Source organism: Acomys minous (assembly GCF_964271855.1).
Source record: "Acomys minous genome assembly, chromosome: 10".
Taxonomy (NCBI): Eukaryota; Metazoa; Chordata; class Mammalia; order Rodentia; family Muridae; genus Acomys; species Acomys minous.
Window position 1 is genome coordinate 104,541,082 of NC_140491.1, and position 13,238 is coordinate 104,554,319.

A 13,238-nucleotide genomic window follows, 5' to 3' on the forward strand; every position below is an offset into this window, starting at 1 on the left:
GCAGGTGGATCGCTGTGAGCTTGAGGTCAGCCTGGTCTACAAAGTCCAGGAAGCCAGGGCTACACAGAGAAACCTCTCAAAAAAACAAAAAAAAAAAAAAAAAAAAAAAAAAAAAAGAAAAGAAAAGGGCCTATCAGTTAAATTTCATTCAAAATAACATTGATGAACTTGAAGAAGAAGGGACTTTTTAAAAAGATCAATTCCAAGGTACTTTTCCTAAATAAAACAACTTATTTTCTTTTTATAGTTAATATCTAAAAATTGAACAAATTCTGTTACTATAAAAAAAAATCTTGGTTTCTTTCTGGTTTTCTTCAAAAGCAAGTGTATAAAAATAATAGCCATTTAAGATATAATTCATAAACTTGGTAGGAAGAATGAGCTTGTAAAAGGCAGCTTCTGGGCCAACATGGGGGCTTAGCAAACACACAAACCTGGCAGCCTGAAATCAGTACGGGAAACTGTGTAAATAAGGAGAGAGACCTGACTTGATGACTTTCGACATGCACTGTAGCAAGTGTTCACGCATACTGTACTAAACAAAATCAGCTATGGTATATTGGGTTTGGGGGTGGGGGTTTCAAAACAGAGTTTCTCTGTGTAACCCTGATTGTCCTGAACTCATTTTGTAAACAAGGCTGGCGTCAAACTCACAGAGATCCACCTACCTCTGCCTTCTGTGTGCTGGGATTACAGGCGTGTACCACCATTCCCAGCTCAAGGCAAGTTTCTTAATCATGGGATAAAGTATTTGATAAATTCAAATTACTTTCTTAGATATATTATTATTTTCACTTTGCTTAGAAAATAAAGAGATCCAGTATTTCTTTGACTTACCTTCATTGTGAATTAATTTTCTTTCATGAACATTGAATATTCCCCACCTTTTGCCCATCTCGTTTTTGGTTATTACAGGTATACGTAAGTAGATTTTTTCAGGTTTTGTGTCTTCACACCCGCTCTGTTTTACCCACTGTAATGGCCTTAGGTTCAGACTAATAATTGGATTCATGAAACAGTCTGGGCTTCATTTAGCCTAAGGTGACCAAGCTTTGAGAAAGGATACAGGTCATAAAATAGCATGGCTGGTATAACAGTTGCCTTTTGGAGATCTCATGATTTCTATACGTAACTTGCATATGCCCCAAGCCCCTTGTATTTGATATGGTTATGATTTAGAGGAAGAGGACTAGGTAAGAATGTTTTGTTGTAGGGGTCTCTTCAGCTTTTATACTTTCTTCCCTTATGCTAATACAGTTGACATGTCTTCATCATTGCAAAGTGACAATGAACCATGGTCACTGGTCAAGGTTCTTGGTCAAGGATATAGTAACTTCAGTAATACGCTTTTTTATTTTGGATTTAATATGATCCAATAGATACTGAGTCTTAATACCAGGTCCTGGAACAAGGAAGCCAATAAAGAGTAAAAAATACAGATTTCTTCTCCTTTAACCTTGTTGAGTTACATTATTACAGAATATTAACTTACACACATATATATAATAAGCATATTCATCACCCAACTTCAACAGTTAACTCATGGCCAGCCTAGTTTTACCTACTCTAAGCTATTTCTCCCTCTCATCACCTTGACTTTTAAGAAAGGGTTTGGCTGTATTGCCAGGCTAGACTCAGATTCATAGGCATTTGTGTGAGGGTGTCAGATCCCCTGGAACTGAAGTTATAGACAGTTGTGGCCTGTCATATGGGTACCTAGGATTGAACTTGGGTCCTCAGGAAGAGAAGCCAGTATTCTTAACCAGTGAACCATCTCTTCGGCCCTCCAGATAGACATTTTATCAACAGATGTTTTATTTTTTTCTCCTAAGAGATGACTTTTAAAAGATAGCCTGTGCCATATTCATCATAAATTTAGCAGTGTTTAAATTTCTAATTGTTTTTTAAGGTTTATTGAGCTTCCATTTTCAGGTCACAACCCCATCATAGAAGAAAGGCAGGAACCATAGAAGAAGGCTGCTTGCCAGCTCACTGGCTCCATCTCTAAATCATACTTTACTAGTTTTCTTTGTTTTGCTTTGTTTTTAAAGATTTTTTTTTTATATGTACACCTGCTTGCCAGAAGAGGACATCAGATCCCATTATAGATGGTTATGAGCTAATGTAGTTCTAGGAATTGAACTCAGGACCTCTAGAGGAGCAGAATGCTCTTAACCTCTTAACCACTGAGCCATCTCTCCAGCCCTAGATTTCAAATTGTTAATGTTAGTAATTTTGCTGTTGTTTGAATCTGGACTCAGATAAGGTTTGAACATTGAAAAAATTGTTTGTTTTAGCTTTTCAAGATAGGGTTCCTTGTTTAGCTTTGGCTGTCCTGAACTTGCTTTGTAGACCAGGCTGGCCCCAAACTCACAGAGATCTGCATGACTCTACCTCCCGAGTGCTGGGATTAAAGGTGTGTGCCACTGTACCTGGCTCTCTTTTTGTGTTTTTGTTTTGTTGAGACAAGGTTTCTCTGTGTAGCATTGGCTGTCCTAGACTTGCTTTGTAGACCAGGCTGGCCTCAAACTCACAGCAAGCCAGCTGCCTCTGCCTCCCAAGTGCTGGAATTAAAGGCATGCACCACCGTGCCCAGCACCTGTTTGCTAATTTATTGAAATTCCTTTTTCTGTATGTGTATGCTGACCCAGTTTTGGCCTTTTCAAACCTCTCCTGCTTTGAGGTAGCACAGCTTTCAATGAGTTTAAATTCTACCTATTGAAAAATTCACATGCAGTATGTGTGATGATTTTACTAATGTTAACATGTTCTTTAAAGCTTCCAAGTTTTAGATGACCTCAGTTCGGTCCCCAAGCCTACCTAAAAGTGGAACTCTGTAAAACTGTCCTCTGACCATGTTGTACACATCATAGCACATGATAGTAATAACAAACAATTCTTTAAAAATTGATTGTCAGCCAGTCGCGGTGGTGCACGCCTGTAATCCCAGAACTCAGGGAGGCAGAAGCAGGCAGATCTCTGTGAGTTCAAGACTAGCCTGTGTAAGACTGAGACCTTTAGAGAGATCTCTAGTCTATTTCTGGAGTCCCCACTGAGAGATGGAGTCCGTTGTCAATGTAAATCCATAGGAATTTATTGAGCTGACGTGATTGGGTGTGCCAGGCTCTTTCGAGCTGCAGACCCTGAGAAGCAGAGGCATAGGCCTTTTATAAGTTTTAGAAAAAGAAATGAGTTTTATAGTATGTGATTGGTTGAAGCAGTCACAGGGCGTTAGGAACTTTCTTACTTGGGAGGGGTAAGTACATTCTTGGGAAAGTGAAAATTTTAAACACAAGCTGTAACACAAACTCGCTGTCCTTGGTTCAAGCTGGACTCTCCAAGCAGAAGAGATTTACAGACTTTGGCCTTAATGGAGGTCCTTAAGGAGGGAGGGCTAGTTCCTTCACATGGTCTACAAAGGGAGTCCAGGACAGCCAGGGATACACAGAGAAACCCTGTTTCGAAAAACAAAAACAAACAAACAAATGTTTTGATTGCTTAGCCAGGCATAGTGGTGCATACATTTAATCCCAATACTCCAGGAGGCAGAGGCAGGTGATCTCTGAGTTTGAGGCCAGCCTGGTCTATAGAATGACACACTATCTCAAAAGAAAATAATGATTTCTTAACTCAAAATAAATTTTCAACTTGAGGCTTTTTTGTAGAGACTTTTGAGCATAGTTACTATTGATTAAAAAAACTTCTGGTTATGAGATTGTGCTTCAATTAAAGCTGCGTTCCTAATCATTAGATGAATGCTCAGTCATGGATCTTTAAACTCAGTGCCAATAAAATGTTGTTTCCCGTGTAGACACAGTGATGTTTTTCTGGTTATACCTTCAGTCTTGACAACAGGAGGAGAAATGAAAAACTGTAACATTAGAAGCTCTGGAATCTTAGATGTTATTCTGTGCTTAAAATTTTTCTATTCAAATGTTTCTCATAATTAACTTGGTTTAGGATTTGAAGCTTGCTTATTTTCAGAGTACTTGGGCTTAATAGAAAGTCGCTCATATATCGGGAAATACAGATCTAACCCTGAGTCCTGACTGTTTTGCACGCTCTAAGTTGAGATGACTGAATGAACAAAATATCTAATACTGGATATTAATAAATAAAAATCTATAGAAAAAATTGATTTTTTACTTAATAAGTTTGCCTGAAAATTACTGAGTGGAGTCTTTCTGTGTTAAAGTTAAGAAAGAAGAAAAGAAAAGGCATAAGTCATCATCATCGTCGTCATCCAGTGATTCAGATAGCTCAAGTGATTCTCAGTCCTCCTCTGATTCTTCTGATTCAGAAAGCGCTTCTGAAGAAAAATCTAGAAAAAGGAAAAAGAAACATAGGAAAAACTCCCGAAAACATAAGAAGGAGAAGAAGAAGCGAAAGAAAAGCAAGAAAAGGTCTTTAATACTAGTGTTGTCTACTTTTCTTTTCTTTTCTTTTCTTTTTTTTAACTATTTTGGGTGTTTGATTGATTTTTCAAGGCAGAGTTTTTCTATGTAGCCTTGGCTGTCCTGGACTCACTGTGTAGACCAGGCTGGCCTCGAACTCAGAGATCTGCCTGCCTCTGCCTCCCAAGTGCTGGTTTTAAAGGCATTCACCACCATGCCCGGCTAAAATAGAAAGGCTTTATAACAGTGTCATGATATCCTGCAACAAAAGCTCTCTCAGTTTTATGTTCTCTCAATGAAATGGTGCTTTAGTTATAATATGTTATAGGACCTTTAGTTTTAGTTTTATTAAGGCATTCCCAGTTCCCCAGGCTGGCCTCAAATTCATAATTTTTCTGCCTTATCCTCTGTTGTATGACAAAACTTTTTTCTTGGGGAGATGCAAGACTCATGTCTACTTGCCCCAGATAGGAAAACCTGGATAGACCAAAGTATGAATACCACCAAAGTCCAGCTTGGTGAACCAGTCAGTGACTTACAGGAGACAGCCACCCCACCAGAGCCCACCCCAGCATAGGTCACAGTTTACAAAGTTAGGACCCTGAAGCACGCTGCACACCCTGCAGGCAGCTCAACAGGTAGGGGTGGGCTTTCCAGGCCGCTCAGTTTCTGCTTTTTCTAGACAGCTGGTCTGGTCTGAGGATCTTCTTTGGCAGTTTGCCTTGTCTGAGAGTATTCTTTGCAGCATGGCTCTGCTTACTCTTGGAGGGGAGCCTAGTCAATCTTGTCAGTTTCAGGGACTTACTAAAGTTGTTTTGAGTTGGTTACTTTCTTGCTTAAGGAGCTTCCTACAGGATGGAATATTTTATTTTAATCTCAGAGGAAATTCTTAGACCACATCCTCCCAAGTAGCAATGATTTCAGATGCACAACATGACTCCAGGTTTGGATATTTTATTTTGAAGAAATTTGTGAAATACAGTTGAATTACAACAAAACAACATTTATGTTCCTTTCTTTGTAGCAGTACATATATAGGTCCCTTTATATCGCTTTTTCTCCTATAGCAGTATATGAATTAAAAGCATGATTCAGTCACTATTTTGTGTTTTGTTTAAAATGTGTTTATATTAAATCTTAGTTCTCTATTACCTCAAAGGCAGCTAATTTCTTTAGCCTGTAGTTGTCTTGTATAAAATGTTATTTGTATGTGCATAGGTGTTTGCACCCTATACCCATGGAAGTAAGAAGAGGGCATCAGATCCCCTGAAATTAGAATTGAAATGCGTGTGAGCTGCCGTATGGGTGCTGCCTATTGAACCTGTGTCCTCTGAGCCATCTCTCTAGTCCCATCCTGTTCAGTTTTTGGTTTGGGGGGGTTTGTTTTGTTTGATTTGATTTGGTTTGGTTTTTCCAGACAGGGTTTCTCTGTGTAGCCTGGTTGTCCTGGACTTGCTTTGTAGACCAGGCTGGCTTCGAGCTCACAGTGATCCACCTGCCTCTGCCTCCTGAGAACTGGGATAAAAAAAACCTGGCTCAGAAAAAGTATTTTTGAGTTTGGTAACAAATGGGTTTGAGTTTGGTTGAGTTGACTGGTTCGTCAGGAGGAATAGAGGGAGATTTTTTACATGATCACATCTTTGAAAAGGACAGGTTGGTATATGTATTTTGATATTTTAAAAGTGCTGGCCTGATGAGATGAGTCCGCATGTAAAGGCACCTGCCACCGAGCCTACTGACCTGAAAGTACCCTGAAAGGGGAGAGCTGATTCCTGCAGGTTGTTCTCTGTACCATGCCATGCATGGGTGTGCACTCACTAGCTGAAGATGTAATTTAAACAGAAAAGAAGTAACAATGGGAGATTTCAGGTAGGTCCATAACAGCCAAGTGTAACTTACTTTGATTTTACCTGTTAAGCCCATCTAGTGAAAGTGAAGCAGAAAATCTTGATACACAGCCCCAGTCTACCGTCCGCCCAGAAGAGATCCCTCCTATACCAGAAAATAGATTCCTAATGAGAAAAAGTCCTCCTAAAGCCGATGACAAGGAAAGGAAAAACAGAGAGAGAGAAAGAGAAAGAGAATGGTATGTGGAAGTGTGTATCTTATAGTACTGTTACATACAAGTTTTCTTTTTGAGCCATTTTTTTAAACAGTATTAAACTTCTGACCTTATTCCAATGAAATCCTCTTTCAATTAGCTTAAAAAAAATGCAAGCGAGATGGTTTTGTTTTTTGTTTCTTTGTTTTGCTAAACATACATAAATGACTAAATGATTTCAGTTCCTAGCAGATTTTGAGGAAATAAGTTCTGAAATATAAGTAATATGGTATTAATGAGATAGTGTTAAACCAATAAAACAAGATGATATTTTGGTATGTTGCTCATACTTTTTGGTTTTCCAGGACAAGGTTTCCTATGTAGCCTTGGCTGTCCTATACTTGCTTTGCAGACCAGGCTGGCCTCAAACTCAGAGCAGTCCGTCTGCCTCTCTGCCTCCCCAAGTGCTGGGATTACAAGCATGTGCCGTGCTCATACAATTTATTAAGTGGTTTATTTTGCTATTTTTATTATATGTATGCACGTGGATATATGCATTGTGTACATGTGTACGTCTATGTATATGAGTGCACGATCCCTCCTATACCAGAAAATAGGTTCCTAATCAGTAAAGGTCCTCCTGATATGTGAATGTGTGTATTTTCCACTGGACCCTTATAGTTTAAGGAGAGGATTAACTCCTATAAGTTGTCCAAGCATGAGAGTCTTAGTTTCATCACTGAAACCTTAGTAAAAAAGCTGGGTGCAGTGGCATGCTTGTGATTCCTGATCTGGGGAGGTAAAGATGGGTGAATCCTTGGGCTTGCTTACTGATGAGCTTAGCCTACCTAGTGAACACCAGGCCAATTAGAGATCCTATTTCAAAAACAAGATGGATGGCTCCAAAGAAATGACACCCAAGGTTGACCTGAGACCTACCCACACCAATAGGTGCACCTGCACTTACATACATACTCGTGCATTCGTGAGCAGACACCCCCCCCCAAAAAAAATGAACCTTGCTATATAAATTTGTATAAAGGGGAAGAAAGTCTTTTAACCTGACTCTACACTGAAATGACACTTAGGATGTTCAGTAACTTTGAATATTTTTCTTCATAAATTTACTTTATTAATGTTACAGATTTTATTGTTTTTATGAGTCATTTAAATAATATGTAAAAGTTTTAAAAATTGAAATCTTAGCCGGGCATGATGGCATATGCCTTTAATCCCAGCACTCGGGAGGCAGAGGCAGGTGGATGGCTGTGAGTTCGAGGCCAGCCTGGTCTACAGAGCAAGTCCAGGACAGCCCAAAGCTACACACAGAAACCCTGTCTCAGGAAGAAAAAAAAAAGAAAAAGAAATCTTAGTCATGATGAGAAATTTTTAAATAGTACATGAAAATAAAAGTAGAAAGCTTTGAAACTGGAATAATTTTGATTGTCTACTAGTTTGGAAGAGAATTTTGTTTTTGTTTTAAGATTTATTTATTATGTATACAGTGTTCTGCCTAGATATACACCTACTCACCAGAAATCACTATAGATGGTTGTGAGCCACCATATGGGTGCAGGGAACTGAACTCAGGACCTCTGAAGAGCAGCCAGTGCTCTTAACCTCTGAGCCATCTCTCCAGCCCAGAAGAAAAAAAATTTTTTTGTTTTTTGTTTTTCGAGACAGGGTTTCTCTGTGTAGCCTTGCCTGTCCTTGACCCGCTTTGTAGACCAGGTTGGCTTCGAACTCACAGTGATCCGCCTGCCTCTGCCTCCCGAGTGCTGGGATTATAGGCGTGCACCACCACGCCCGGCTCAGAAGACAATGTTTTTAAGGATAAAAAGACTAAAAACTATTTGAACTACTAAAGTCCAACTTTTCAAATATCACTTATACATGGATGTTATTAATGAGCTAATTTTATGTATAATTTTTAAAGTTTCATGGTGGACACATATCGTGAGTAGTATTTGTCTCACTCAGACCAGTTTGTCTCTGCCTAACTTGCATTGCTTAGTTTTGCCATAAATCTCTTACTAATGCACAGCTGTTCATAGGGATTATAAGGCATTTTGGAATACAGTAGTCTTATTTTCCTCTCTCTTTTGAAGCCCCTCTGGGCTATATTATATTTTGGGTTCCTTAGCACTACCAAATTAGCTTCTCCTTACTAATAAGTATTTCTTTCCAAGATCAATCACTTTCAGGGTGGTACAGCCATAGGCAGTAATGCCTACTGGGATCCGATAGCGTTTTGGGTCAACAACACCCAATTATGTAAAGAAATGTAAGTTCACTCATTTAGATTAGTAAAACTATGCTTTCAGTTACAAAAGTGATGTGTTTAAATTTTCCCTTTGCTTGCTTCTAGTAATCCTCCCAACTCCCAGCCTCCTTCATACCAGCGGCGGTTCTTAGTTACTAGATCTGGCAGGAAAATTAAAGGAAGAGGACCAAGGGTAGGTGATTGTTTGTCAGAAATGTTTAACTAATACTACATTCGTCCTTCCGAAAGAGTTCAGAGTGCTGGTGTGGCTCAGCGGTAGAGTGCTTGCAGAACATGAGCATGTCCTGAACTCCTAATCCCCAGTACTACAAGGAGAAAAGCTGTCATTCTGCTATTTAAGTAGTTTAAAATGTACAGGACATGCATGTTTTAATTTATACATCCCTCTCTTATGGTAATTTCTATGTCTTGGTACTTCTAAATTGAAAATAGACTATATATTTGCAGACTTTAAAATGGGATTGGGATGGTGTTGTGGTTCATACCTCAGGAGACTAAGGCAATAAGACTGTTTTGAGTTTCAGGCCAGCTTAGGCTGTAGCATGAAACCCTATTCCAGAAATGAATGTTAAACATTAAAATCAGATCAGAACATAAAGGGTATTGAAGTCTTTTGATAATTTCTACACTTCATATCTCTATTCTTACAAAAAACTAAATAAAAAGTAATGTTTTTTCACTAAATTTTCCAATCAGAATTTAAGTAACTTCTTTCAAAACTTTTTTAAAAGAATCCTAGCTATAGTTTATATCTTAGTTCTTTGTTTCTTACTTGGTTTTTCTTCTGCTTTCTGCAGTCCACTGAAAACAGCACTTTTGTCTGGTTGGTTCCAAGTTAGAAAATCCATTGAATCCTTTCAGTCATTTACTTAATGTCTATCCTTACAATATTCTCTCTCTTGCCTTCATCTTATCTTTTCCTATCTCTCAAGACAGTCTGTCTTAAACATAGACTACTACTATTTTGCATTCTATACATGACCTTTATAAATTAGTGACCAGGCTGCAGTTCATTTTAAATTGCACAGATGCCTTGGATAGGCTTTTTACTCTTAGGAGTGGCTGACAATTCACAGTTCCATCTGCTCTTGGCACCAAAGGTTTATATGGCTAACAAGCACTTCCCTCTTACCATCAAGAAAGCTCAGGATAAAGCCGGGCATGGTGGTGCATGCTTTTAAACCCAGCATTTGGGAGGCAGAGGCAGGTGGATCACTGTGAGTTCAAGGCCAGCCTGCTCTACAAAGCAAGTCCAGGACAGCCAAGGCTACACAGAGAGACCCTGTCTCCAAAAAGGGAAAAAAAAAAAAAAAGGAAAAAGAAAAACAAAACAAAACACAAAAGCTCAGCATAAACACTTCCTCTTAAGATCTTAAGATCTCATGTCTCTTTAGGCTGTTGCTCATGGTGACTACTTCCACCACCCATGTACTATTTGACCCTAAGGCCAATAATAATTTGTATTCTCTTTAAATTTTATACTTTTTAAATTTGTTTGTTTGTTTGTGTTTTTCCAAACAGGGTTTCTTTCTGTAGCCTTGACTGTCCTGGACTTGCTTAGTAGAGCTGGCCTCGAACTCACAGCGGTCCACCTGCCTCTGCCTACCAAATGCTGGGATTAAAGGCGTGTACTACCACCCCCCAGCTTAGACAACTTACTTATGTCAACTCCTGCCATTTGTGTCTCCCCACTATCAAATGTATCTGTTTCTATAAAACTTTACTCAATGCTTTCTCAAATATGAATGGCTTCCAAACTTGTACAGGTTTAAACTTAAACCTTAAATGATTGCAGACCCTAAAGAGCTTTTGTTCATGTGAGTTATATATATCAATACTGTTGCTTTTAGAAATTAAAATTGGGGCTGGAGAGATGGCTCAGTGGTTAAAAGCCCTGACTGCTCTTCAAGAGGTCCTGGGTTCAATTCCCAGTAACCACATGGCAGCTCATAACCATCTATAATATGATCTGATGCCCTCTTCTGGCCTGCAGGTGTACATGCAGACAGAGCACTGTACATATAATAAATAAATAAATAATAAAAAGAGTGAGAAAGAAATTAAAACTAAGGCAGGCGGTGGTGTCACACTCCTTTAATCCCAGCTCTCGGGAGGCAGAGGCAGGAGGTTTGCTGTGAGTTCAAGGCCAGCCTGGTCTATAAAGTGAGTCCAGGACAGCCAAGGCTACACAGAGAAACCCTGACAAGAAATAAATTAATTAATTAATTAATTAATTAATTAATTAATTAATTAAAATTAGGGAATAATCATCATAAGTATAAGAAGCTATGGAAGTAACATGTTTTATGTGTCTCAGTGATTCTACTGTATGATCATGAGGGACAGAAGTGGAAAAGGCATATGATGTGTTTAACAGTAGTTAGTCAATGAAAACTGGGCTGGAGATGTAGCTCCGGTGACCTGAGTAAGTTTTGGTTGAACAACGCTTCTGTGTGTTCATTCTACTTCTCATGATATTTGCCTTAGAAGGTGATGTATATGCCACATTAAAATAAGAGCTTGAGAAGTTGTAGTAGTTAATATACAAAATACTGTAGTCCCAGGTAAGCGGGACTATTCCTAGCAAGATGTGAAAAGCCGAAGTTGCTGTGGGTAATATTTCTTACTTGGAATTTAAGGTGAGACTATTACAAGGTTCTCTGCCCATGTTCTACCTGAAAGCTAAAGTTTGATGTATGCTAAGCACACATTCTTACCTCATCCCTAATTTTAGCAATTTCCAAAAGCATAGAAACCTCTTTGATTTTATTTCAACATAGAAATTAGTATGTGTCTTAGCTATGGTATTGCTTTTAAATTTTTATATGCTCTTTTTCCCCCTTTTATTCTCTTAAGCGTTATCGAACTCCTTCCAGATCCAGATCAAGGGATCGTTTCAGACGAAGTGAGACTCCTCCACATTGGAGACAAGAGATGCAGAGAGCACAAAGAATGAGGGTGTCAAGTGGTGAAAGATGGATCAAGGGGGATAAGTAAGATTTACTTATTATTTTAAATTAGTGATTTTTTTTTTTACTGTTGTGCTCAATTACTTTATTAGGAGCCAGTTTATTTCTGTATACCTTACAAAAACCAGTAGCATTATAGCTTAATTATGCTGTTCTTTTCCTAATAATCTTTCCAAATATCTTTTCTTCCTTTATTTTTTAGGAGTGAGTTAAATGAAATAAAAGAAAATCAAAGGAGCCCAGTGAGAGTAAAAGAGAAAAAAATAACAGATCACAGACACATGTCTGAGAGTCCAAACCGAAAAATAGAAAAAGAAAAGAAAGTTAAAGACCATAAATCTGAAAGCAAAGAGAGAGACATCAGAAAAAATTCAGAAAAAGATGATAAATATAATAAAAACAAAGTGAAGAAAAGGGGCAAATCCAAAAGTAGGAGTAAGAGCAAAGAGAGATCCAAGAGTAAGGAAAGAGATTCAAAACATAACAGACATGAAGACAAGAGGATGAGGTCAAGAAGTAAAGAAAGGGATCATGAGACTACTAAAGAAAAGGAAAAACCGTTGGATTCTAAAGGGAAGGATCAGGAAAGGAGCAGAAGCAAAGAGAATTCTAAACAGGTAGAATCAAAAAGTAATGAGCATGATCACAGCAAAAGTAAAGAGAAGGATAGACGCGCACAGTCTAGGAGTAGAGAACGTGATCTGACTAAAAGTAAGCACAGTTACAACAGTAGGACAAGGGAAAGAAGCAGAAGCAGGGACAGGAGCAGAAGAGCGCGGTCTAGAAGCCACGACAGAGATCGCAGCAGGAGCAAGGAGTACCATAGATACAGAGAACAGGAGTACAGGAGAAGAGGAAGGTCACGGAGCCGCGATCGAAGAACACCCGGCCGGTCAAGAAGCAAAGATAGGAGGAGGAGAAGGAGGGATTCCCGAAGCTCAGAGAGAGAAGAGAGTCAAAGTAGAAACAAAGAAAAATATAGAAGCCAAGAAAGTAAGAGCTCACACAGAAAAGAAAATTCTGAAAGTGAGAAAAGAATGTACTCTAAAAATCGTGATCATAATAGCTCAAATAATAACAGGGAAAAAAAAGCTGATAGAGATCAAAGTCCAGGGTCAAAAACAAAACAAAGCAGTCAGGACAATGAATTGAAGTCCTCCACATCAAAGAATCAAGAGGACGAGAAGACCAGATCACCAGTGGAAAAAGAGAACCAAAAATCAAAGGGTCAAGAAAATGACCACGTACATGACAAAAATAAAAAATGTGATCACGAATCAAGCCCCGGGACAGATGAAGACAAAAGCGGATGAGTGAGTTGTACACTTATTTCCTTCCTGTCTCAAATTTTTAAGTTTTCAAGACCTACTGTTGAATCTCCTTTTTGTTGTTTTCATTGTTTTGAGGTTATTTTGTTTGTTTCCCCCCTTTCCTCCCCTCCTTTTTTTTTTTTTTTAAATGTGGACTTCATTGAGTTGATCTTTTGATAATCTGCTACCTGGATAATTTGTACTGCTAAAGTTTTAATAAACTTGAAATGAAAAAAAAAA

At 38.6% G+C, this 13,238-nt stretch overlaps 1 protein-coding gene across 5 annotated transcripts in view; it reads left to right on the forward strand.

The window, feature by feature from the left end:
- The window catches only part of PPIG (peptidylprolyl isomerase G), a 30,367-nt gene extending 17,129 nt beyond the window's left edge, over positions 1–13,238 (forward strand). For all 5 annotated transcript variants that reach the window (XM_084799458.1, XM_084799454.1, XM_084799456.1 and 2 more), the window contains exons 10-14: positions 4,196–4,403; positions 6,313–6,480; positions 8,804–8,891; positions 11,576–11,712; positions 11,891–13,238. In XM_084799458.1, the coding sequence (XP_084655584.1) occupies positions 4,196–4,403; positions 6,313–6,480; positions 8,804–8,891; positions 11,576–11,712; positions 11,891–13,001 (1,712 nt within the window). In that variant the 3' untranslated portion in view covers positions 13,002–13,238. The remainder of the gene's footprint in view (positions 1–4,195; positions 4,404–6,312; positions 6,481–8,803; positions 8,892–11,575; positions 11,713–11,890) is intronic.